This window comes from Varanus komodoensis, unplaced genomic scaffold, assembly GCF_004798865.1.
Source record: "Varanus komodoensis strain SLA01 unplaced genomic scaffold, ASM479886v1 scaffold2, whole genome shotgun sequence".
Classification (NCBI taxonomy): Eukaryota; Metazoa; Chordata; class Lepidosauria; order Squamata; family Varanidae; genus Varanus; species Varanus komodoensis.
This window is the reverse complement of record NW_025335568.1, coordinates 66,056,986-66,084,978: the sequence shown is the minus strand read 5'-3', so window position 1 is coordinate 66,084,978 and position 27,993 is coordinate 66,056,986. Positions and strand designations below refer to the sequence as shown.

The following is a 27,993-nucleotide window of genomic DNA, read 5'->3' as shown; positions in this document are numbered from 1 at the left end:
AGTTAGCAGCTATAGAATCTTAGTCCCTAAACCTCTGGAAAAGCAAGAATGCTTTCTTCTCTTTATGTATACTGTATATATTTCTTACCTGCCTCTTGGTTCTGAACATAGGGAGGTTCGAAACTTTTTAGTTATACAGTGGGTAAAATGGGGTGTTCTGTACTGTGTAAGAGATACTGTGGTGCCATAGTAGGTGGGGAATTATATGAAAATGTGCAATTCTTGTTCTACTGGTAAATTTGCAGAGAGATTGAGCTGGCAACATACCATACTCAAGATGCCTTGTCTGCTTCATTCATGTACTTTGTACAGAAGAGAATTTCAGCTTTCAGCAAAAAACTCTAATCATCCATGTTAGAGAGGCAAATTTCTTCAAGGATTAGAAATGAGAAAAAGCCAGAGTTGCAAGTTTGAGACTCCTACTTTCAAGGCTATATTTGGATTTTTTTTATCATGTTGCCATCTGTTCTGAGCCTCTGGAATAGGGTGGGCTATAAAGTGAAATAAAAGCGTCAGTAAAAACAGATGTACATTGGCTAGTAGTATGATTTTAATAGCATAGAGAGTAAGGGGAGACATGATAGATGGTTTTAAAAATAATGCACGTTGTGAAGAAAGTGGGGAGGGAGACATTTTTCTCCCTCTGCCGTAACACTCAAGCCCTGGGTCATCCTATGACACTAATTGATGGGAGGTTTAGGATGGATAAATGGAAGTACTTCTTCATACAGCATATAGTCAACTATGGAATTTGCTGCCACAGGAAATGAAGTCCACCAATTGGAAGACTTTGAAAAGGGACTGAACAGGTTCATGAGTGGGGAGGCTATCAGTGGCTACTAGCCTTGCTGGCTGTGTGCTTCCTCTTTGTTGCATGTATATCCCACCTTTTAAAAATGCCTAAACTGTATGATTCCTTTGGATTCTGGCTCTCATGGTTGCAGAGCAGATGTGCCTCCAAGTACACAAGCCCTATAAATATCCAGGCTAATAAAATGTCACATACTCAAAATATTTTACTACGTGAAGATACTACTCATAAAACATCAAGATGACTACCTTGAGAGATTAGATTAGCAGTATTAGAACTTGTTTTGCTTGCACAATTGATGAGAAGGTACTTGTCATGTTTCCAACATGGTGGGAGTTTCCCCATGAAAACAAAAATGCCTCTTGGATGCCAGAAAACTTGGTCATGTGCCATCAATGGAGCGGCAACTATGTACTCTTATGTGGTGCTCTCCCTCCCTCCCTCCCTCCCTCCCTGAATATATGTACTTCTGCTTCTAAATCTCAGACTTAAAACGACATTTTCCAGGAAGTCTCAGCATCTGCATCTTCCAGGGCACATTTGTAGGGGTTCCCTGGAGGTCACTGAGTCCAAACTTTACTCGAACTCGTGAAAAAAACTAGTTGCCACCACCTGTGCATTAACAGAGAGGAGAAAGGACTCAGATCCTTATGCTTTCAGTAACTGTTCTCACTCCCTTCTTATGCATAGCCCGTCTTTGGTTCCACTCACTGACCAACTTTGGTCCCTAATTTCTTTCTCTGCTTTTCTATGTCCTTAAATCTGCTGACTTTTTCCAGACCTCTCAATAACCGTCTCTTCATCTTCTCAACTGACCTTCTCCAACTGCTGGTGACTCTGCTCCTTCTTCTGTTCAGCCTCTGACAGCTGTTCCTCCATCACTCTTCTGTTGCAGCGTCTTTTCGCAGCATGCTGGCCAGCACAGGCTTACCTGTTAACCTGAATGCAGAGGTCAGCTTTTGGTCTGATCGCAACGTATGTGAGGCTGTGTTCACATTTTCTTAAATGTGAGCACTACTTTCCTAAGCAGCTCAACTCCCATCTGTCTGTTGAGCCATCCTGCATATCAGTGCAAATCGCATGTCAACCTCCGTGATAACGCAACTTGCATAGAAGGCCAATAAACGCAGGAGACCTGAGTTTCCTGTAATAGTAGAGAAGAGAGGAAGGCTACTTTTGCTGAGGAAAAACTGGCTGAAACATGTCTTTCTAGGCACAGCCAGTTTATTTCAAGACTAGTCAATACTTTTCATTTACTAGGGGGGGAAATTCATAGAAGCCTTCATAGTAAAACCATGAGAACATGTAATAAAACTAATCCATAAAATTGTAACAAAATTATATAATTAAAACAACCAAGCGTCCCCAGCAATGCCTTAGTTTTTAATGGAAATGCAAAAATTCATCCTGATACTGATGGATCATTTAATATGATGGGCAACACAGAGGAGAAAACCCTGTACTTCACCACAATTACATGTGGTGTAATTATATAAAGTAAGAAAGGTCTCCCCACTCAAAACCAATCATTGTACGGTAACATACAGTAAGGCCTGATCAATTGCTAACAAATTTATAGAGGGAAAATTAAAGCAGTTCTAAAGTAGAGGGGACAATATCGCTTATAACACAGTGATCGGTTGAGGTGGAAGACATTTCCTCCACAACTGCACTTACAGTGCTGGTGCCCAGCCTGGAGTGGGGATTTGTGTTTTTCTTAAAAACAACCAGACAAAATAGCCCTGGATGGCCACACATTACTTTCTGGATGGCCAGAGTAATGGGGTGCGTTTCTTTGCAAATGCTGCGTCCAAATGTAGCTGAAAAGGGAAGCACAGTTTGGGGTTCCTGTGTTTCCCTTGTGACATGGCCCTCCTTTTTACTTTGGCATCTGAAAGAGCATAATTTTTATACAAGTACATTGTTCTCTACAGCTACTTCCCCTTTCCAAATGTCTTGTCCACTTTTTTCTATTTCCCACTTAGAGGTTTGTCTATACCCATACCTTCAGGTTTTCTTCTTCTCCAATCCGCAAATTTTTGCTCCCCCCACTTCTTTCTTCAGGCGCTGTTTCTTTTTGCTGTGCTGCATCTTTTCATGCTACCTTGCAGAGTTAAGCAGCAGGCACTGCAGCAGAGAAGGCTTTTGTGATTCCAGCTGTTCACACACAAAGTGCCCCCCTCTGTCTGGTAGATTAGGGCCATTGGCTGTTTGCCTGTAACAGGCTATTAAAACTGGCAAAAGGGCAACATAGTTCTCCAAATCTATTTATTTTATTTAAAACATTTATATGCTTATAAATTTAGAGGAGGAGCAAAGCCGGACAAAAAATGCACAGATTTAGCTCAGCTTTCACTTTTGGTGAGCTTGGAAAGGCCTTAAATGTTTCCACAAAGAAGTGAGTAGATATATAAAATCTCTCTGTAGTGCAGTTGTTGTTAGTCGAGAAGTCATGTCCGACCCATCGTCATGTCTGACCCATCGTGACCCCATAGACAACATTCCTCCAAGCCTTCCTGTCCTCCACCATCCCCCAGAGTCCACTTAAGCTCACACCAACTGCTTCAGTGACCCATCCAGCCACCTCATTCTCTGCCGCCCCCTTCTCCTTTTGCCGTCAAGTGTTCCCAGCATCAGGGTCTCCTCCAGGGAGTCCTTCCTTCTCATTAGGTGGCCAAAGTATTTGAATTTCATCTTCAGGATCTGGCCTTCTAAAGAGCAGTCAGGGTTGATCTCCTCTAGGACTGACCGGTTTGATCACCTTGTGGTCCAAGGGACTCTCAGGAGTCTCCTCCAGCACCACAATTCAAAGGCCTCAATCCTTTGGCACTCAGCCTTCCTTATGGTCCAGCTTTCACAGCCATACATTGCAACTGGGAAAGCCATAGCCTTGACTATACGCACTTTTGTTGGCAGGGTGATGTCTCTGCTTTTTCGTATGCTGTGTATATTTGCCATAGCTTTCCTCCCCAGGAGCAAGCGTCTTTTAATTTCTTGGCTGCAGTCCCTGTCTGCGATGATCTTGGAGCCCAGGAAAATAAAATCTGTCCCTACCTCCATTTCTTCCCCATCTATTTGCCAGGAAGTGAGAGGACCGGTAGAGAGACAGAGGCAGTAGGTTTGGTCTTCCTGGCCTGATTATAGGGAGCCTTGATTATTGTCAAGACTATCTGTTTAATGCATGCTCAAGTATATTTTCAGCCTAATATTATTGGTAGGGATGATAGCTCTGAGATAAATAGTGTGGGGTACTGCTCTAAAATTACGTCAGCCTTAGCTGCTCACATACCTGGTACATGTACTTGTTTGGAAATATATGTAAATATGGTGAAACATTTCAATATTTCAATAGTGCAGATTATGGTTTTGGTTCAGAATGTTCTCAAGTAGCAGAATACTGGGAACTCAAATCCTTAGCTTCTGTTCTGAACCTTAAGCAAGTTTAATTGAGTGAACTCTATAGGAGGAAAATCAGTAGCTATAGTTAAGCTATAAAGCTTAATTGTTTATGGCACCTGTGAAAGAAACCTCTGGGAAGGCACTTGATAGAACTGTCATGGAGACTTGCATTGAGGTGTCTCCGCTGTCCATACCAATATTTTGAATACTCAAAATGTGGACTAGCATCCAAACACTATTGGAGGAGAGCAAGCTTAAGTCTCTCTCATTCGTTCATACCGGGAATTTGCTCCAGCTTGTCACAGGGCTCACAGCATTTGTTTTCTGAAGTGATCGGAAGCAGGCAGGATGTCAGCAGTGTGTAGAGTGGGTTGGGCTACATTTTGTGTTGCTCCTCTTTCCAGCTGGGGCAGGAGGGAAGAACAGCTGGTGTAGTATCTTCCCTTGTCCTTGGTGGCCTGCTGGAGAACTCCATGGTCTCTATGGACCTAGTTTGCAACGGGGAAGCGAATATTACTTGCAATGAAACTGAAGTTAACCCTTTAAAAGAGAAGCAATCTTGACAGGATGGGGAAGCAGGCCAGAAGGAATAAAACAAATTTCTGCAGTGATTAAGGTAAAATTCTGTATTTAGGTAGGAAAAATCAGATGTACTTATATCTTGGGATGCGTTGGCTTTCCAAGCTGTACATGTGTACAGGATCCAGGGCAGAGGTGGGCAACTCATGGCCCTCAAGATGTTGTTAAGTTGCAGCTCCTATCAGCCCTGACCACTGGCTATGCCAGTGAGGAGTGATGGGAATTGCAGTCCAGCAACATCTGGAAGGGCACTCCCCTAAAAATTTTAGTAGACCACAAACTAAAAGCAAGTTGTGGCATGATGTTGTGACTAGAAAAGACAAGGTAATTGTAGGGTGGTTTAACAGAAATATACTAAGTTTCAAGAAGTAATGGTATCACTGCTTTGGAGAGACCTGATGGGCTGTAGGGTCCCATTTTTGTTCCAGTTCTGGGTGCTGCAGTTTAAGATGAGTGTTCAGAAACTGGAACATGTCCAATGGAGGGGAAGAAAAATGGTGGAGGCCTAGAAACCAAGTCCTGTTGATGACATTGGGCACATTTAGCCTTCAGAAGAGACAACAAAGAGGCAATAGAGTACCTGTTTTTAAATAATTGAAGGGCTGATAGAGATTTAAAAACATAGGGGATATATTTGTTTTCTGTTGCTCAACTGTTGGGACCTAAGCTCTTTGTGTCCAGATCAGAAAGGGCTTTTCAGCTAAACATTTGGATGAAACTACTGAACATGCAAATTGTTTAACAGAAGAACAAACTGCTTCAGAAGGTGTCTGACTTCCCTTTGTTAAGAGTTTTTTAAAGAGAAGCCATCTATTGGGGCGCTTGTAATAGCAGACTCCTTGCATTAACAGAGACTGAACTAGATGAGCTTTGATGGACATTTCAATTCTGTAAGTCTGTTATTGCTTTCTACAAAATAAAGTTCAGCTACTAAACATTTCTCAATGAAAACTTTTGGATGGGAAAATTGGGCAGTCAAAAAAGTAAGGCACAATAGTTGCTCAGATCACTTTCTGCTACTCCTGCAAATGCATCACAACTTCTTTGCAATGAACACTTCTGTTTCTCTCTGCCGGATCTTTGCTTTGTCGAGTAAGCACTCAGAAGCAAAATTAGCATTCTTTCATTCTTGGATGCTTACCTTGCCAGTCTGAGCAGCACTGTAAGCGGATTCGTTTGGCAGCTTACTACTTCCAGATATCAAAGACCAAATAAAGATTGGATCCATTTTCTGCTGCTGAATCAATAAAAGAGAAGAATGCTACTGTAGCATATTTTACAATTCCTCTTTCTTAAATGTTCAAGGTCAGAGAATTTTGGGAGTGGGATATGCTGTAACTTTAAACATGCCTAATAGATTTGAGAAATGTTGGCCATTTATTGAAAATGTTTCTAGGATACTTTTCTATTAAAAATGATCCCTAGTGGCTTACAAGGATATTCAATAATCGCATATAATAAAGTGGTGGACGGTTGAATGAAAGATAAGACGATCTGTTCTTTGGAGGGCATTTGATAAGAGAGGCCCCTCTGCATTGCTTGCTCCATAGTTTGTCTCTTGATATAGCCATCCAGAGAAGAAAGTCCTTGAACTGTTGCAGTCCCATCCCGTATAGGACAGTAAAAGTCAAAAACCAGCACTTTGAATCATGTTCATTCAATTGGACTACACTGGAAGCCAGGCAGATCTGGAAAAGCAACTGCATTCTGTCCAGATTGCCATACTTGAGATAACAGCCTAACTGCTGTAGTCAAAAACAGTTGAGGTTTCTAAGCACCCTCTTGGGGAGTGTCACATGCAACACATTATTGTAATCCAGCCAGGACTTTGAGGGAATGAAAGTGCAGTATCCCAGTAACAACAGTGTCAGACACGTTTTTTTTCTACTCAAGCCTTGTAAAGAAGGTTCATTAGTGATGTTCTTGCAATGGGCTTGGACATCAAACCCGCATGATGAAATCCATGCCTTCTGTTTACAAGAAGGCTTCCCTGCAGAAGCATATGCGAGTTTTTTTCTTGTCACATTCACCCTGTGGATGGTACAGCAGTAGAAAAGCATTTTAGACATGCTCCGGCTTGTTCGTAGTCCTAGTTGCTTTCCTACCACATTCATATTTTTCCACATTAAATTAGGCACTCATCCCTTCCATAGCACTTACTGAGTCAGTGAAGCAGGATATCTAGTTATTGCACAAATATTACATTCTTAAAATAGCTGCTTGACAGCTAATGGTGTTCTCAAATCTCCACTAGCTCAGTCTTGGTGCTACATAACCAGCCAGCTCAGTTGAAATGTGTAGGAGAGTAGGAAAAAGGAAAAGCACATCCATCCATGAGATAGTAAATGATTACACAGAATTTTGCCCACTTTGCTGTTTTGTGATTTTATGTTGATTTGCTTAAAATGCTTCTAAATATACATTGAAATATTTCTTAGTAAACTTTTCCAGAGATATATAATTCATCAACATATATGTCCATTTATTTGGGGGATGAATGGGGCAGGAGGGGGTTGCTAAGTTCTTTTCCAGGAGCAATGTCCCAAGCCTCATATTTGGGCAATGAACAAACTTGAGCTTTGTGCTAACTTACCACAATTCTATCTCCTATATATAAACCTACAAGTCTTGAAAGAAAACATCTCTTTTAATTATAAAATCAAATTTTCTACATTCTGAAATTATATTGTGAGCCACACAAGGATGTTTCTATCATGGCCAAAAGCACACCCTCTTTTGCTATTTTTGTTTTACTAAAAATATAGTCTGAAGAAAAGTCCTTCACAGTCTGTTGACTATTGGTAAGTTTTGTTTAGCTGCAGTACTAGTTTCCTCTGTCCCTGAGACCAGTATACCTGAATATTACTGTGCATTGTTCTTCCTTCCTGTTTTTGTACAAGAAATGGGTAAGTTGGTGGTAGATCTTCCCCCAAGTCATTCTTGCATCCTGTCCTAGAGATTTACAATGTAAATAATGGCTTTTTATCTAGAATGCAGTTTCGTGAATGACTGAGGGAGGTAAAAAAAGGACTAATTTTTTTTGTCTTTGGTCAATCCTGAATCAGCAGCATCGCTAGGTATTTCTGTCATAGAACACCACTTAGACCTGCGTTTGAGAAGGGGGAAGCTTTTCTTGGTAGAAATCTTGTTACTAAATAAAGAACTATTGCATGCAAATTCTGATTTTCTTTCTTTCAAAGGTCTGGGTATAAAATGGCTGATAAAGATTGTATACTGATTTTTCTTCCTTCCCTGCCCTTCCCTTCCTTTAAGGAGCATCCATTCTTTTCTGTATTCATTTCTGCTGAGGTCATACTGTATTTGTTTTTCAGATGAGACCCTTTTTGCTCTTCCTGTTGCATCTGAACCTCTGATGCACTCTTCTTCAGGCAAGTTATTTCAGCTAGCCTTTTGCATTAGAAATAGGCCCCATGTCCTTTGCAATATTCCCATCCCACTAATAGTTTCTAGATGTATTTACTAAAAATTGCCATGGATCCAAGAATACTAAGTCTTCTAAATTAAAAAAATGCTTTTTTAAGAAGTCAACTCAAAATGCAGACTTGGGCAGTGTCTGTTTTAAACTTAAGCTGTCTGTGAATTCTTGGACCCTTCTTTCTAGGAAATTTTGCAGTGACGATTAACAGCTTAACTTTTTACCATGTAGTTGGCTTTGTTGATGTAGATGTTGCTAATTCATTAAAATTAATGAATTATTAGAGTTGATGCATTCTATAATTGCAGTTTTTTCCTGCTAGCTATGTTATATTGTACAGTGAAGATGTAATACTGCCAACCTCTTAACCATAGTTAAGTCTTGGTTACAATTTCATGTGCTTCCTCCTTGTTTACCTGCTATGCATCTTCCCTGAACCAAGATTTACTCTTGCAGGTGTGCTAGCTCTAACTGTGCTGAAAGCTAAATGGGCTTTCTGTTGTACCTCGGATTTGAAGTTGCAAAAACTGGTTAAGAGGAAACTTGCTAAGTATTGAACATGGTTAGTGGTGGAGCATGCATAACGGTAAAGGCTGAGGGAGGGAGAGGAAATCTGTTTATCCCATCCTTCTCCCAACCTAACTGTGGGTAAGAGATCATCAATGTTATGTCTTCACTGGGCAATTTTTTAAAAGGCACAGGAGGACAGGAAAGTACGAACCACCACTCAGGTTTGTTTTGTAAAATATGTCCTCTTGGCACTGTTTTGAGACCTTCTGTGACCTTATACATTTACTGCTTCATTAATATTTATCATCTTTTGCTAACTTAATATTGCATGCTCTTCCGTGCTGATCTTTCTGACAGTAACAATTGAACTAGCTATTGTTTTGGAACCTGTCATTAAAGCTTGCCTTAACTTTCACTCCACTTGCACTCTTGCTAACTTTCCTTTCTGTCCATGGCCACAGACAAAGGCATGAACTTGCAAGAACAGCTGGGTCGCGCATGCCCAGCCAGCCAAGAAGATTTTGCTGCTGTCCTGCTTGATGCTACTGCCTCTCTTCCCTCCCTCTCTCCTACTATCTCAGCCAATCCTTTTAAAGAGTATACAGCCCTCGATGCAGTCTCGGGAGGGCTCTCTGCAGATAGCAGGCACAGCCAAATTGAAGGTGAAACATTTAAAGCCACTACAAAAAGTGCACAAAATCCATTCCTTGCTGACGATGCCGGTGAGGTTGCTCAACAAAAGAGCTCAGAAGAAGTGCCCCCATTCACCGCAACAGAGCCCTTCTTTTTATCTCAGACCAAGGAGCCAAAAGGCAGTAAAGAAAGTTTTGATATAGAAAAGTTCTCCATGTACCAGCAGGACTCATCCCCAGAGTCGCCTGTCGAATTATTTGCAAAGAGTGATAAGGATGTACCTCTTGACCGGCAGCATGATATTGATGATCAGGTTGAAAAAGTGTCTTTCAGAGACGACCCTTTTGCAAAGGATGAGTATGTGGATTTCAAGCCTTTTGAGCCACCAGGGGCTGGTGACAAAAGCAGCAGCTTGAAGGATGTCCCTAGGAATGAGGTGGATGGCAAATTAGAAAGTGGCATAGATAAATATGATGTAGAGATGTCTAACCCTCTGCCAATAGAAAAGAACTTTGAAAAAGAGAGTGGAAGCAGCAATGAAGACATTTCGTTCCCCAGCACTCCAGATGCCCCAGAAGAACCTTCACAGGCTTATGTCACTTGCACCAAGTTTGAATCGGCTGTAGCAACTGAGGGCAGCGCAGCCAAGATGCTCCCTCTGGTAGAAGAGCAGCCTTCTGAAAATAAAACAGATGAGAAAAAAATAGCAGAAATGAAGGCCCATTTAGTCACAGAACCGAGTAGTACCCACATTGAGTTGGCTAGTGGCCTGGGCCAGAAAGCTGACTCTGAGAAATCAGAAGACCTGCTGAAGAAGCTTGCTGCTGCTGCTGCTGCTGCTAACATGCCTGAAGGGCTGACTCCAGACTTAGTGCAAGAAGTGTATGAAAGTGAGCTTCATGATGCAGTTAGCCCCAAACTTGCTTATGAAACTAAGATGGACTTGGTTCAGACTTCTGAGTCATCACAGGAGCCATTGCATGCCTCTGTACAGCTTTGCCCCTCCTTTGAAGCTGAGTCTGAAGCAGCTCCATCACCAGTCTTGCCAGATATTGTCATGGAAGCACCACTGAATGCAAGCACTGTTGGGATGGGTGGTCCTACCATTCAGCTTGAAACCTCCCCACTGGAAACCTTTACTGCTGCAGGTGACTATGAGAATGTGATGCCGAAGTCTGAGAAACCTCCTTCCTATCAGGAGGCAATGAATGTACCGGCAGCCCAGACACAAGAAACCAAGGCAGAAGCTGCAAAGAAGGAACCTGATGATAAGAAAGATGAAACCCCAGAAGACTTGGAGACTTCTTATATATCCATTGCATGTGACTTGGTTAAAGAAACAAAGGTCTCTAATGAATCTGCTTTGACAGGGTTTGTAGATTATCCCAAGGCAGAACGTGTTTCACAAGCTGTGCCTGAACCTCCTGAGCATCTTGAGAAAACACCACCACCATCTGGAAAAAGCGACTCATTTTCTCATCAGCCAGAAATTGAACTTGCTCAGAAAAAGAAAGATGATGTGAAAGAGAAACCACTTGAAACTGCCATCAATATTGTATCCAAGGGCGCTGAGGAGCAGAAACGTGAAGAGGTGCCACTCTCTCTTGGCAAGCCCTACTTGGAGTCTTTCCAGCCTCAAGTGGAACCTTCCAAAAATGTGCCCCCTGCTTGGTCTCTGGAAGCAGAAGCTGCAGACCTGGCTAAGAAGGAGAAGACTGCCCAGCTCCGCATGGAGGAACTTAATGCTTATGAAGATGATTTCCCTGTTTCTGAGGAACCCAAAGTCAAAGACAAAATTGTCCTATCTGCGGAATCCTCTCCAGAAACCGATGACTTCCCCACAATCCCTTATCAAGCTGCTAAGTTGGTCACTGGAGCTACTGAAAAGGTTGAGTTAAAGGAGAATGAAAGTAGAGAGTCTTGTGATATGGTCAAAATGGAGGCAAGTCAGCCTCCTTACCAAGAAGTAGCCCAGGACCTGTCTTTAAAGAATGTACATGTCAAAATAGAAGAGCGAGAGCTTGCCTTGGGAAAACCCTCTGAGAAACTGGACAGAGAAGTGCCTGAAGCAGCCAAGGAACCTTTACCCCCAGCTGATGTTACCCCTTTGCCTGCACAGAAGAAGGTAGTCAGTGTAGACAAGGAAGCTGAGAGAAGAGCTGCCTCTGTTAAAGAAAAGGAGAAAACACTGCATGTGTTTTCATCAAAGCTGAGTAAACCGTCAGGTAATCTGCTTTCGGTTCTTTTGCATTTCACTAATCATTGTATTTCTTCAGCATGCCATGGCTTATGTGTCTAAAAATGTGTGTCTTATAATCTAGTTGTGCCTCTTTGGTCTCTTTTGTTAAGAAATCCTTCTTTGCTTGCCATCCAAACACTTTTCCTAGTTTAAATCACTGGCTGAGATGAAATTTTACCTTGATCATAGAAGGACACGATGCTGTTTACTTCAAGCAAGATACGCATGGGCTTTTCTATTAGAAGGCATGGAAACCAGCCTGACACACCTAGGTGGGTCAGTGCACTGCATTGAGATGCAAAAACCTTTCGATGGAACCTCAAAACTATATACTCTGACCACAGTCCAGTGCACTGAGTTAAGCCCGCTCAGGTCCCTTGGTTTCTTGCAGTCAGGTTGGACAGCTCTCTGACAATACCTTTATAAGTGTAAAAGGAAAGCTCCATGGTAGGAATGATTAGAAAAAAGACCCAACATGAGCAGTATCATGTGGAGCTTATATAAATATGTGTTGTGGTTATATATGGAATACTTTACATTCTTTTAATTACCCTGTTTTTTTAAGGGGTTCTCAAGGGGAAACCAACATGAGGGGGATAAATAACTTTCCTGTGAGGTAGGGCTGAAGTCTTGAGGTTTCTTTCTTTGGTTGAGGCAAAAAGATTACTAAGAACATGGTAGTGGATTATAAATGATACAATAAGAGTAATGGAGATCTCACCCCCCCCCCAATCCACTAGATTCAGATATTTAGAATTCATAATGACAAATGTAAATAATTTGTTATCACAGGATGTTGCAATGTATGGCTTTAAAAGGGAATCTGAGAAATTCACAGAGCATATCTCTTTCCCTGCCTATCATTTCATGCTAAATAGATTTCCCCCAGTTCAAAGGCTGTCTACCTTCGAATGCAACTTGCTGAGCAACGGATAGGTGAAGGAGAACTGTCGCTACCTGCCACACTGCTTGGGCCCTTCCCAGAAGTCTCTTGATGGGCACGGCTAACATAGGGTGTTGGGGAAGAGGGCCATGTGGCATGCTCCAGCAAGGTCGTTCTTTGGCTTAACGAACATTGTTGTGGCATTGTCTCTGTGCCAGGCATATTCGCAGTGTGGGATTCAGCCTTTTCTAACCTGGTGTGGTCTGATACGCTGTAGTACAGCTCCCATAAGCCCCTTGCCAGCTTGGAGTTGGTATTAAGGAAATTTGCAAAAGCTGCAGTGGTAAGGAAAGTTCCCAGAAACTGTTAGTTTCAGCTGTGTTGAAACTAAAGGAACCTTTTGGGAACTTCAGAGCCTCGTTCTTCTGCAGGGCCTGTAGCTGGAAGAATAGAAGTTGCTGGAAGAATCTCGTCTGGGCAGAATACCTCCCTTGCTCTCCCTGTTGGGCAGGGTCTTTTTATTCTTGCTGCATTGCATCGTTCGTCACATTCCAGCTGTGTGTGACTTTCCACTGCAGAACACTCTGGCCCTTGTTGAAAGATTTCTGTGAATTATGCTTAAGGCTCTGACTCAGCAGAAAACTACTTTTGGCACAGAACAGAGTAATTCTTCAGCCTCTGAGTGGGATACATCTGAATCAAGCACTAGGATAGGCCTTCTGCTAGGTTATGCTTTGGTCTGTGTGAGCATATATTCATGGGTCCCACAAACAGCTTTAACTTGTACCCCGAGCAAAGAGAATGTCTGGAAAATAGTGTACGTGGTATCTGTTGCTAGCCTTTGTTTTAAATCTTTTACGAGTTGTCCTGAAAAGCTTTGTCTTAAATTAGGCAAGATTCTTACAGTACTCTTTCTAAAGTATTTGCATTTTAACAATCTCTACCTTCCTGTCTTCATTGCTTGAGTGGTAATCTTTCTTGTATCATGCAGCAGGTGTGTTAAGATTTTTGACTTTTCCTAAGTAGATTTATAACTAGTTAGAGGAAACTATTTTTAATTCAACAGCACCAGCCAAGGGGGAGTGCATAGAAACATAAATGTTAAGTAGATGGAATGGTGTGTCAGTATTAAACAGGACCTAGCCAAACACATCAGTTAAACTACATCCGGGGCAGAAAGTACAACAGCTGTATTGGCAGCCTAACTCTTCATTTTTTCATGGCTGATGTCTGGATATTTTACTATAAAAAGTAGTACACAAGCTGCTTGAAAAATAATAAGGGAAAAAGCAATGCTCTAATGTTTTGACTATTTGTCGCAAGAGCAATATACAATTCTTCTGAGATTTGCACCCATGTCCAAAACAAGCACTTTGTCTCCCCTAAATATGTGCATTCCTAATCTAGCCTATAAAATTTAAAAATCTCTTTTCTCCATTTTTGGTAATTTTATTACAATAAAAGGATTAAAAATTTGAAAGACCCATGCCACAGAAGCAGAGATGAAGTTGGATCTTGACAAGCTTCGACTTTTCTGGGCTAGCTTGGCTAATGTTGAAGGTTCTTTCTTGCATTAGCTTTTGAAACTTCAGGTCTAAGTAATGCCTGTACTTCTGAAAAGTATGAATATAATTCTCTTGGGTATTACAAGAGTGACATACGATGTCCTGCCATTGACAGCACCTCCTGCCTTTATAAAAATACATGGACAATTAGAACAGAAAACATCGTAATCACTGGGCAACATCGAAGCATGCAGCACTGGGGTAAATGGCACTGTTGTGGAGTTCGAGTTCTCTCAAGTGGCCCTGAAATGCAGCACTTAGTAGTAAGACTGGAGTAATGAAGAAAATAATTGTTCACCGAAGGCAAGGGGGAAATGCAGAGGAATAGCAGTTCTGCAAAAACATAAAAATCCTGCCCCAGTTTTAAGATGATTGGAGGAGGCCCTTTTCATGTGAACTACTGCTTCCAAAGCGTGCTTAGTGGATGCAAGAGAGGACTTTTTGCTGGCTGTTCCAGGCTTTGGTACTCCTTTGAGGGATATTAGGTCACCTTGCTGCCAGGTGAAGACATTTTTCTTCAACTAGGCCTTTGGCAGGTAAGCTGTTCTGCTAGGTCCAATTCTGTTTTTATTCTTTTGTTGCTATGTTTTTAAATTGTTTGCATTTTAAGTACTTTATTTTAAAACATAAATGGAATACAAGCCTTATTTTATTTATTTTATTTATTTATTTTATTAAAACATTTCTATGCCGCCCCATTCGCCGAAGCCTCAGGGCGGCTCACAACATTAAGTTAAAATACAAACATTAAGTTATAACATTAATTTAAAATGTTTGTAAAATGCAAACATTAAGTTAAAATACAAAAAATAACAATATAAAATAAGTTGCCCTGGCCTTCAAGGTGGAATGCAGTGAAAAGTTCACTGTTATTCTTTGGGTCCCACACCATGAATTGATTTCCCTCCTGTGGGTGGCAGTGAGACTAGTCCCAGCAAGGTGCTGGAAGACCACCTCTATATTGCTGGAGGCATATATGGAGAGCAGAGAAGCCTCTGCACCACCTCACATTATAGAAAGAACAGATAAGACCAGAGGCTTTTCATGTGGCTTGCCTGCCCTCAATCTGTTTTGCACACAAGATGGATAACAAGTGTAAGTTGTCACTGCCTTTGCATTAGTTTGGAAATCATGACACATCTTACTTTAGAGAGAGTTCACATGGTCCTCTGTGGAAATGGCTGTGCTTTTTGTTTTTTATGGTGTTCTGTTTCCTGTTACTTTGTTTTTGTAATGGGAAATGGAGACTTAATTTTGTTAAATTGTATTTTACTGGATTTGTTTTAGGATTTTTCTAACTTTGTTTTAATTAGCTAGAACAATCCTCTGACTGACCGCTTCCTTGGCCACCTCCTTGGTAGAAAGGTGGGATATCAACCCACCAACTGGGGTTCAGGCAGGAAGGGGAACATGGCTCATGTAAAGCCCATTCTTTTCTTGCAGAAAGTCACAGCTTGAGTCCCTGGCATTTTTGGCTTAGAAGAATGTGGTGGCTTACGAAAGAAAGACCTTTGTCTGCCTGAGACCCTGGGAGGTCACAGCCATGCAAGTAGACAGAACCAGACCAGACGAACACATAGGTTGATTTGGCAGAAGGCAGCTGCTGCTTTTCCTAATGTATCATCAAGTTGGCCATACAGTTTCAGTTGGAAGAAGAAGAGTTCCTGGAACCATGCCAGGTGTTCAGGAGCTGATCTCTCTTCCACCAACGAATTCCCCTTGAAGCACACCAGACCAACGCAGAGGCTTATCTTTCCAAAGACCTTGCAAAACGCTGCTGAACAGAACTAGCTGCGCTTTTTCAACGCATTGAATGCTTTAATCTGGTTATGGAAGCAAGAAAGCACAGATACATAATTTGGCATTATTGCCTCGTGTTGGCAGCGTTCAGGCGGCATGCCAAACCATTTTTGCATGTAACCCTGGTTTCGCATTAAAATAATGCCTCTGACGCAGCTATGCGGAGAAGATTGGACACTGCTTATGTTTTAGATCTACCACAAAAGGCCATGTTGTCTAAACACTGCAAACTCTGGTTAATATTGGTAAGCCAGCTTTATAAATTATGCATTCAAGTTGGTTTGTTGCCACTAACATGCTTAACATAAGCTATAATTGACTTGTGCATGGACAACATGGCAGGCTGTGGTTAATCTGAAACAGAAGTGAAAACTTGACCCCCTTGGAGCTGTGCTAGAAGCATGAAGCTCTATGCAGCTTGTTCTTGTAGGCCAAACAGTGGGTTGTGCTGCAACTAAATTAGCCCGTTGAGTCAGTCCCAGTGATTCATTCAACATTGTTGCTTATTAGCCATAACTGCCTACTGTAATTGTCTTAATCAACTTTTTTTGTATGAGTGAGGATCCTTTTACTGGGGTGTTGATGGTGGCTATTTTGTAACAATCTTTCCATCTTGATACACAACATGCTGAAGGGCCCTGGTCTTTGTTATGATGCACATCCCGTGAGTTCCCTATCAGTTAGATTTGGACCATGCAGTGTTGGGTAAGGAGACTCTTGCAGCATAATGTTGCATACTGCTGGATTTATTCTCCCTATTTCCCCTCCCCAGGAAACCATTCAGTCATGTGGGGGAAAGTGAGAGGAGCCACCAGTGAAGTGGACCTAAATCCCTGCCCTGATGTTGGTGATCCCAGTAATCCTATCAAGCCTTATCTTATTTGCCTAACCCTATTCTTGTTTTTGTTCCACGAATGTTAGGGGGACAGATGGTGGGAGCAGCAATGTACTCTTTCTCCTTTGGGTTGCACTTTGTTGAACATATACGATACAATAGAAAAAAGCGGATAAATTTTAAACCCCATAGATGCATTTAACATTTCTCAAAACAGTGGCAATTGTCAAATAATAGTCTAAAAACATAGACACTTCAGTCTATAAATTTAGTCTAAAAATATCAATATATTTTTACACATAAGGTGTGTATTTTATTCTGCTGATTACTGTAAAAAGTCGCATTTTGAATAACATCCCCAGGGTCTCATGTAAAAACACAAATAATAACCATAATGAAGTAATAGGTAAAATACACACAATAGCTAGAACTGACAAAAACTGCGGTCAGCAGATCGAGTGAATGTGGCAAGCAGTTCAATTAACCTTGATAAAAAGGAGAGTCTTAATTTAGCTCCTAAAAGATAATCATATAAGCACCAAGTGGATCCATTTTGGGAGGCTGTTCCAAAGATGAGTCACCATCTGTAGGTCATGGGTAACCAAAGCTGCAGCTGATTTGCTTGGCCAACACCCAGTGAAAAGGGTTTAATCCAGGTCCTTTTGGCGCATGCTGACTTTGTGCAATACTGGGACAAAGCTGAGATCACGTGTTGTACACAATAACCATCAGTACTATGTAGAAGCCTCAGATTTAACGAAATCATACCGAGTTCTGTCAGCTGACTTCAGAATCTTTCTGACCGTCAACAGTCTGGCTTTTTATCATTGAAGCAGGTTTGCAACGCTTACTCAAACATAGGGATGTGTAGAACCATCTTTATAGAGATTTTGCTAATCCTGTTTTGGCTTCTTTTGGCAATCTGCAAATTTCAGAACTTGAAAAACTGGGTTTGAATTTTGCTTTGGGAAAAATCTGGTGCCAGTTTGGTGATCGTGCACGTGGAAAATATTTTAACAGAATTTATTTAACTTGCACATTACTCAGCAATGTAAAATTAGATATGCTCTGGCCCACTTTCAGTTTTAGTTGGTGGATTTGGAGAACAGAAATTGGCACTACAAATCTCTCTTCAAGTCCGTCAGTGTTTAACATAGCAGCAGAGACAATATTTGTGTATTCTTACGTAATTTTACATGTATATTCCACCTCTTCCTCAGGGTGGCTTGAACACAGGGTGGCTACATGGGCTGCCTCTTCTCCATTCTTTTCTTGCAAGAACTCTGTGCAGAAGGTTGAATGAAAGTCTGTGACTGGTACAGAGTCACCAGTGGGCCTCATGGCCAGGTGGAGCTCTCCCACCTCTCATTCCAGAGGTACCCATCCTTTTTGGACCTGTGGGCACATCTGGACAGTTGAGAACCTGCTGTGGGCACCGCTCCCCAGTCCCCAGTTAGGGGATCACCTGTCATGCCTATGGAATTTGTCTTTATCTCATTCACCGATGAGACAAGGCAATGTCTCTTTAATTTGGGGATTGTATAATCCATCTAATTGCTGGTGGAGCAGTGGAGTACTTCTTTAAATGTGTTTTGGCAGATTCCAATAGTGGCTTCCTTGGGAAAACCTCCCCCCCCCCATTTTTTTTTCCAGTGGCAGGGCTGATAAAGATTTCAGCTTGAGAGACCCTGGGAAGTTGCAATAAGTAGCCATGACTAACAAGGGCCGTGCCAAACGAAGCCCTGAACTGCTTCAGTGGGCTAATTTAGCTGGAACAGTGAACCATTGTTCAGTGTACAAGAACAAACTGCAGTGATGCTTCCAGCACAGCTCCAAGGATAGCAGAAGTTTTTCACTTCTGTTTCAGATTTAACAGCAGCTAGTTATGTTGGCCAAACAGAGGACTATGGTTAATATTAACTGTGGTTAATGGAAGCAGACTAACTTCAAACCATCATTTGTGAAGCTGCCTTTCAAAACACCTTGTTCACAGGGTTCATGATGCAGAAACTGTTTCAGCAAGGCTCCAGTATAGCTGGGATTCAAATCATCAACAAAAGCTTTAAGGCTGTGGGATCCAGTAGTGCACAGTTACTGGAGTATTAGACTAAGAGAAGAGGGACTTGGTTACAGCCTCTCACACAGAGCTGTGAATCTTCCTGGATAATTTTGATAATTTTGAGTGTTTTCCACCTGATGATAAGAAGTGGAGAACCATCCACACCACCCTGACATCTTTGGAAGAAGCATGTGATAAAAAAACAAAAACCTGGTACTCCAAGAAGTGGAGAAACAAACATATTTCTTCTCCCCCCCCCCGAAAAGAAATATGCTTTATTTAACAACTGTAAATACTGTAGCAACTGATACTCAGGGAAAATAGTGCCTTCTGGATGTATAGCAAGTTCGGGACCAGTGCCCTCCAGAAGTTAGACTAAAACTCCTGTCAGCCCCAGCTAGTATAGCCAGTGGATGAGGATGATGGAAACTGGGAATACAACATAACCTACTTGGTCACGAGTCCCCACCCAGGCTAAATTCCCCAACTTGGTTCCCTCCAACAAAAGTGGTGAACTACAACTTCTGGAGAGGTACCACTTGTTCAAGGCTGATTTGGAGGTTCTTGTTGCTTAAGATGCCTGATAGGCCTATCATGATATTTTCTGTAAATGCATCTTTATTTCTCTCCCCATCCTCCGCCTTGAGCTAACCATCCTAGAGTCCATCAACCTAGTTTGTGGTAATGCATTTTCATAAGTTAATAAACCAGCTGATTAATTGATTAAAATTTTCCTGCTGAATGCTTTATCTAGCTTTGGTATTCAGCCTTCCTACAGTGCATAATTGGCTTTCTGACCTTTTCAAAAAGAAAAAAAAGAAAGCAATTGCTTGTCTACAGAGTAATTTCTGCCTGAAAGTGGCAGTCAGCTGTGTTTTTCCTCCCTGCAACAAAAATGTCAACCAGTCACATTCATTTCAGTCCCAATGTATAATTTAGACCCTGCTTAATATTTAAACAAATGTCATGTAGGTTCAGGGAAGAAAAGCATTAATAAATGCATTATGAGCATTGTGTTCATAGAGATGGCTCATCTTTGTCCCATGGAACTGTGAGTTGAAAATAAATTATGTTTACCTGTTCAATCAGTCTGCATGCTTCCGATGAGTTATGTAGTGGAGTTTTGCAGAGTGGTGATTTTGGAGTGTGGAAGACAACTGCTAGCCACAGTGAATTGGTCTTCTTGTTACAGAAGAATTATATGATAAAGGAGAGTGGGAAACAGGGCAGGAAGTATGAGGGAAGAGAGAACTTTTTAAGGGTATAGAACAGAGGGGTCCTCAAACTCTTTGGGGGTATCTGGAGTTTTGATATGGTGTAATACAAAATGACTGACCTGGGCATGGGTTGGCCAATCACAGAACAGGCTTTTCCTAGAAGTGAAAATGATGAGACTAGAAGTAAAGTGACTTATTTACAAACATCTGCAAAGCAAAGAAGAGGGATGAACTCCAAAGCGCAGTATCAGTCTCTTGAACCTATAAATTTTGTGGAGATGGATGAAGCTCAGAGACAAGTGACTTGGCTAGGTTGGTTACTTGTGCAGTCCTGGAAAACAGAACAAAAAGAGAGCACTGCTTTGCAGTCAACTTTTAGAAATAAAATTTGGAAATAATGCCTCTGAATAGTAGGGAAGACTGGCCAGCGAACCTCTGTGGCAGCTCTTTAGGTACAAACTACTGATGGCCACTTTTCAGGCCTTGTTCTGACTCCTTAGGAATTTTTTAATTTTTTAAACTGGATTAGAACTGGACAATTCTTTGAAGGGCAGATACATTAGAACAGAGGACTGTCAAGTTGGTGCTTTGCAGTTTTACGTGTGCGCGTGCGCTCTCTGTTGAAAAGACTTAAAATTACAGGGCACAGGGAGTCTGGAGGGCTTCAGGAGACTGTCTGCAGGTATGAGTGCCAAGCGATACTGGAGGCCTCGGGAGTAGAAACGCAGCCTCTAAAACAGGAGGAATTTGCAGAAGTGGGTTACACGTTTTTAAGTATATTTTCAGAAGTATGAGGACTTCTACGACTATGCATGGTTCGTGACTCTGTGATACATCCCAGAGGGAATTCCATGCACTGGAATCTACAGAAAAACAGCTGTCTTAATATCACCGAATGCTGGGGCATTAACTGTTGCAAATTCTGGACTACATGCACTTGAGCAATTGTGTCATTTGTAATGTATGCCAGGAGTTTAAAATGATCTCAGTTTTTTTCATTGGTAATGTTGCCTGCCTGCATTACATAATGAGATTTAAGAACTCCTTAAATATTCCTGAGTTGCTACAGAGCCTTAAGAATGAAAGACTGACTTGGTTATTTTGACCCTTAAAACAAAGCAAATTGCTCAAACTATAACCCTCTTTTCATTGAAATGATTGTCATATGGCCTCCAAAGTAGAATTATTCTATGTAACTTGCTGTGAAGTATGCACATTATTTAAATACTGTGTGATGTACTAAATCTTGTACCAGAGTTCCTTCATAGGCATAGCAAACTCTATTTATACTGTCATATAGGTGGAATGAATGCTTTGTTCCTTTGTTTACCTGCAATGACCCCTTTCAGTTACTTTGCCCTTCATCTGTCCATGCTTAAACTGAAAAAGCCCAACCTCCTCCTTGGGTACAGCTCTCTCATCAGTTCAGATGACTTCTGTAATTGTAGGATGTTTCTAGAAGACAACTGGGACGGGATGAGACTAATGTGGGTAAATGCTTTGAGAATGAGAGAACTGTGTTTACATTTTGGCCTTCTGAAACAGGGATGTTATATGATGGCAAACAGTATTAAAGCTGTTTTGATTGGTTCCATCCCCACCCTAAGCTAGTGATGGCTGAGTCACAAATGCCCATGCTTATTCAAATACATACTCAGCAAAAGTGTGCCGCCCACATCCTCTTCGACTGGCAATGCTTGCTGCTTCTCCCTCCACACTTTGACCTAATAAATCTGAGAATTTTACCAAGGAGGAGGTGGTTTTGTCCTGTTCCTAGTTTGTAACTGTTCTGCTAAGATAAATATTCCCTGTGCATTGTATTTTTTCCTGGTGGTACTCAGTGTCCAAGATAATTTAAGTTTGTATCCTGCCTAACTTTTATTGTAAACTATTCCAAGGCAGTATCTCTTTTTGTAAGGCCTTTTAATGGGGCCCCCGCAACTGTGGAAATTCCTTCCCACCAGAAATATGCCTGCTGACATCACCCATCCCCTCTTTCAGGTCAGTGAACTCATGCAATTTATTTTTATATCTTGCTTTTTTCCATGAAACAGGAAGACCACATTGGGTGGGTTCACATTTAAAGGCAAATAGTGAGATAGTGAATGTGATTTGCCAGGCATGAGTGCTGCCTCTCATGTGACCGCCATATTCTCAACAACCCACAATCAACACTGTATTGTTCAGGGGCTAAGCAACCCAGTGGTTAACTTATTTTTAATGGTTGGGTTAATTACCAGATTGTGCTGTTGATTCAGACATTATGATTACAGTCATCCCAGCCAGTTGTAGGTTGTTGATTAGCAGCAGAAATGGCTGACAAACTGCAGCAGTGAAGCCATGATTAAATCATGGATTTGTGAAGCCATGATTTTCCATTTTACAGTTTAGCCAGTCCATTGGATCCCCAGTTCACTGGATCTGTCATTTAGGAACTAAGCTAGACTTGTTTAATTTCAGCTGTATGGTGTACTTTCAGATCATGTACCAGGACTGCGTTTTTTGTTTAATGTAGGATTTCCTGTTCTATGTTTACACTGGTTAAACTTTAATTTTATTAGCTTGATCTGGAAACGTTTTTATTATGGTGTGCTTTAAAGAATATATGGAAAACAGGCGACAAATATTTAAAGTCTTTCTAGGAATCTGTATTCTTACCTGGAACTTGGAAAACTTCTTCATTTTTGCAAGCATACTCTGGAAGAAGTTCTGGAGTGCTTTTTTAAAAAACAAAAACCATGGCTCCAAGTTCAGCAGCAACTTTTCTGTATCTTAAGCTCATCTTTACTGATACATCTATAAATTTCCTAGCTTACCAGCCCACATAGACCAATATTAGTTATTTTGGCCTAAAATTGAATATGAACCCATTTGAGTTGGCCCATATCTGTGTGCTATCCTAAAGATAATTCTTAATCACCTTAGGTGAATTTCAGCCCTGCTTTAGTTTGTAGAATCTTTTATAGAACGATGCGATACAGCTGTCTGTGCACCTCTAGAACAAGCATTTGCTTTTTCAGGAAAAGTCATGTATTTGCAGCCATTGCTTTAACACAGCCTCTTAGGGCGATTACCAAGAGCTAAGGTAGAGGGCTGCTGCCACCTAGTGTATGCAGGTGGGAAGAGCACCTAATTCTGTTTCATTCTTCAGGGTACAGAGCTGTGTTGTCCATCCTCTATGCTTTTCCTAAAGCAACTTCATAAATTTGGATATATTAATTTCAGTTCATGCATATAAAGCATGCATGTAGAGAAAGGGTATGGCTTTCTAAGAATCATGCATAAAGTTCAACAAAAGCAGACCAGATGCCCTCCTCTGCATTCACAGGTACTATTTATATTCCACTCATGCAAATGTTGAAAGCATTGTAAAGTGTTCAATCTGTTAACTTATTGGAGGTGAGCATTCATTCTTCCCATGTTCATTCTTTTAGCTGTGAAAAGGGCATGGGGAATCCATTTGTGTTGACTGTATATTAGCTTCTAGGAAGCATGAAGATAATTTAAAGGGACAGTGTTTATAAGACCAACATGGAAACATCTATCTGACTGGGGTCAAATAAAGAGAAGGTGGAAACTGTATATGGAAGAATTACACAGAAGAGATCAAATGATGACCCACTCCTTTGAGGAGGAATCCTGTGTGGAAGAGCTTGCAATGTTAGAAAGTGAAGTGAAAGCACTTGGAAGGAATAAAGCACTTGGAGTAGATGGGACACCAGTCTATTCCAAGCTGCAGAGACTGAATCATTCCAAATCCTAACAAAAATACACCAGCAAATATAGGAAACAAAACAATGGCCAACAGACTGGAAACATTCCGCTTATATTTCAGCCCCCAAGAAAGGAGATACTAAGGAGCACAGCAGCTATAAGACCATTGCATTGATTTCCCATGACAGTAAAGTGATACTCCAAGTGTTACAGCAAAGAATTTACCCTATGTGGGGTGAGAAATTCCTGACATTTGAGCTGGATACTGAAAAGGAAGAGGCACTCACTATCAAATGGAAAATGTATGTTGGCTACTGGAACACACCAAAGAATTTCAGGAGTTCATGCACTACAGCAAAACTTTTGATACTGTAGATCACAAGAAGCTACAAATGGTCCTGAAAGAATTGGGTGTGCCCCAGCACAGAATTGTCCTGATACATAATCTGCATCATGGACAACAAGCTACTGTAGGACAAAATATAGAGAATGTCTTTGTACAGGCAAAGATGTTGGGCAAGGATGTATTTTATCTCTGTACCTGTTCAATTTGCATGTAGAACATTTCATAAAGATGGATTATGATTGGAGGAAAGAGTAAAGATTGGCAGAAAATGCCCCCACAATTTAAGATATGCAGATGATGCCGTCTTAATGGCAGAAAGCAGCAATAAATTGAAGTTGCACCTCTTAAAAATGAAAGAAGAAAGCACAAAAGCAGGTCAGCTGCTGAACATTAAGAAGACAAAAACCATGACTACGCAAGGATTACAGAACTTTACTGTCAAAAATGAAGACGCTGAAGCTGTGCAAGATTTTGCATACTTTCGAATCAGCAATTTGAAGGGAGATGGCAGCCAAGAAATTAGAAGACTTGAGATTTCAAAGAGCAGCAATGAAGGAACAAGGAAAGATCACCAAGTGGAAGGATGTTTCACTGAAGAACAAGGCCAAGAACAGTCACACTATTATATTCCCAATCCCTACGTTTAGGTGTGAAAGCAGAACTGCAAAGAAAGCTGACCGGAAGGGCATTTTAGAAGGTATAAATCTGCATAAGTTGGAGATTACTTGACTGTACATAACAACACACATAATAGTAATTACGGTAACCTCCTTGCCAAAAGAGGCATTGCCAGAACAATGGGGTTTTAAAAAGTATTAGTTGTGTTACGCTTCCAGCGCTTAGTCATTTTTTCAAAAAAGTTAAGGTTCTTAGTACATCCTCATCAGGACAATAGTTATGCAACATAACTCTTCATACCAAAACAATGTGTAGAGGGGGCTCCTCTTGCAGTAAAAACCAGAAAGAGTCTTGTGGCACTGAATAGACATTAAAATACGTTGTGGCATAAGCTTTCAAGGACAACAATCACCGTCTTTAAGGTGCCACAAGACTCTTCACTGTTTTCAACATTAAGGGTTCATTAACACATTATACTGTCCTTGTTATGACACCTGTGGCTCAAATAAATGCTGTTCATCTTCCTCTGGAGGAGGATGTTTCAAGTTTCTTGGTGATTAGGCATCTTAATATCAGTAATGTAAGAATTACTGAAATAGGAACTCAGCAGCACAATTTGAAATGCTGTTACTTGATTATATATCACTGAACTAAGTTGCACTTGCAAGAAATATTTAGAACCTGTATTTAAAAGGATGTACACATGTTTACTTACGTCAATTCAAGTATCACAGTAATGCAGTTTTGACACCTGAAAAATACCATTAAGGAAAAGATAACTTACACCCAAGCTTACCAGCTGGTTTTAAACACTCCCAGTGGCATGAAGTTTGCTTACCATTTTGTCTTTTCCAGTTTGGCTTTTGTTAGCAGCTGAAGAACTGAATGGATGGTTCATTTCCTATTTGTAAAATTGCATTTTTCAAACTTCAATTTATGTGGTAGCTATTGGGACCAAAATGTCGGTGTTCCTTTGTTTTGGCAAGTAGGACTCACTGAAGATGTTCTAAAAATCAGGTTCCCATGCCCTGATTATTTGTGCGTCTGTCCTTTCTGCCTCTGTCTTAACTATGTCTCAGTTACTGTTGTGGTCTTCCATATCACTCCTGGGGTTTGCTTTCCCTCTTGTCTTCTGGACTGGTCATGTAGGAGCATGTAACCAGAAATAATTGTGTGTGTGTGTGTGTGTGGGTTTTTTTTTTCCTGAGTGCACATGTTAGGTGGTCTGTGAAGGTACAGCACAAGTTACAAAGATTCTATAACTGACTTTATTGCTGTAAATGATATGGTATTGTCTCTGTTTAATTATGTTGCAAAATTTTGACTTGATACATTTTCATTGAGCATAGGAATTTATATGGAAAATGTTACCATACCTCCTGTATGGTACTTGATCCAAATAACTCGATCAGGTACCTCGATCCAAACAACTCGATCAGGTCCCACAATCCAAACAACTATGCAATAAGTATTTGCCTCTACCCTTTTCGTGTTTGTAGCCTGCCACCCCAGAATGCTTCTCTGAAACAGAATTTTGTTGCCATGCTGAAAAAGATTACTTTGTCTTGCTAAGTAAAATACGTACCAGTCACGATCAGTTTCATCTTTGGTGGAAAACAACCAGCCTTTGCCAGGTGTTCTTAAGCGTTGAACTCCCATCGCAGAAAAGCTCACATACATTCAAAGGAAGAGCTAATGATTGAAGCCTGAAGGAACTGTTCCCTGATCATCTTCCCCTTCCAATTTGATTTTTCCTGAAATAGGGTAGGCGTGCCAGTAGTGGTACACCTCTGCAGATGAATGCAGTCAGCAGCTCTTTTAAAGAAGTGGCTAAGGGAACAATGCCGTATACATTTTAACAGGAAAAGCCCTACATTTCCCAAATGGGAGAATGTAGGGAGTTGTAGGGCGCTTTTTTTTTCTTTCCCCTGCTTAAACATACATAGGGTTGTGCCCTGATGGTGCCAGATTAAGGCAATGTAAAAATTTCACAACTGCCGTGTTCAGATCCTTGCCACTGGGTATATAGCTAATGCCTGGAAAAATCATGGGAGAATTTCAAGACCTCTGTATCCAGGGAGTCAGACTTTCATACCCTGTTTAGCTCTTTGCCCAATCTCCCTGCTAACAGTTCCGAACTATTATTTTTCCAGACATGCATATATACGTGTGCTGAGTTGTCATTAGTCACGCTTCTAGGCTCTGCAACCAACAGGACTAGACACTTGCATTCCAGTTCTAGATCAGTGCACTGCATGCACATACCTGCCTGCAATGCTGCTTCAGACCAGTGCACCATGATGTAGCACTGACGTAGCCGCTGCCTCCCACTCATATGCCCTGAGACCAGACAAACTCTGCTCTCTGGCTGGCTTAATATAATGTAACATAATGCAGTGCACACAGACAAATGTAAAAGCCTTCATGGAGCCAGCTGTGGGATATCATTGCAGCCATTAATTGCAAGTGCAGATTCAAGCTGGGCATTCCTGATTTGGTTTGTGCTTTTCAGCAACATCTTCCAGAGCAGATTGCAGAAGCAGAGTTTCCCCAGCATTTTTTATAAAGGCGGTTGGCACAGCACAGTGCTTGAAGGGGCTTTAGCAGCAAGTTCCTCAATGCTTTTTTAAAAAAAAAGATGAGCTTGCCAAATATCTTTTCCAGTTTGAGTGGGTTCTTGCTCTCAGTGAGACCACTTTGCCTTGGTATAAATAGTTTGTGCAATTGCTGCTGTTTTTGCACTCACCTGCATGACAAGCCTGATCGTTTAGTTGCATGGAGTCAGAAAAAGTGGCATTGTCTGTCTGTCTGACTGACTGTCTGTCTGTCTCTGTGCACTGTACACCGCGTCAGTCTCTCCCCCACCCCTGTTGGTACCAGAAACAAGCAAATGGTTGCCAGGGAAGCAGACTGAATGGTGGAATCAGTAGCTTGGTTACAGATTGCACTGCGTCAGTCTGCTCCACACCCAGAAGGCGGTCAGGTGACCGGAGTCCTGCAGCAGGCAAGAGACTGCAGACCTCTGCTGGGGGAAGACCGATGGTTCCTCTGCCTGGCGTTTTATTTCTCCAGCCGCAGCCTTTCTCTTGGTATGCATAATTGATCCTCCCAGCTGGAGGGGCAGACCCGTTGCAAAGCGAGATGGACAGTCAGCTGAGCAGTTGGAAAGATAAGGGTATTTGCAATTTTACTCTTGCTCTTTTATGCTTTAAAGGATGCTGTGGGTTGTTTTTATTAAAGAGGCCTGTAACATGCATGTTGTAAGGAGGGTCCTTTTTTAAGAGACGTGCGAATCAATGGTAAAAAAATAGGAGAGGAAAACCCTTTAGAAGATCATTGCTAAAGAAAA

At 41.3% G+C, this 27,993-nt stretch overlaps 1 protein-coding gene across 2 annotated transcripts in view; it reads left to right on the top strand.

Annotated features, from left to right (window-relative positions):
* Positions 1 to 9,186: 9,186 nt before the first annotated feature.
* The window catches only part of RTN4 (reticulon 4), a 45,677-nt gene continuing 26,870 nt past the window's right edge, over positions 9,187 to 27,993 (top strand). Inside the window, exon 1 of one of the 2 annotated variants that reach the window (XM_044429711.1) lies at positions 9,187 to 11,593. In XM_044429711.1, coding sequence (XP_044285646.1) covers positions 9,187 to 11,593 — 2,407 coding nt within the window. Of the gene's footprint in view, positions 11,594 to 27,616; positions 27,820 to 27,993 lie in introns of those variants that run through there. The other variant, XM_044429712.1, reaches the window with a different exon arrangement.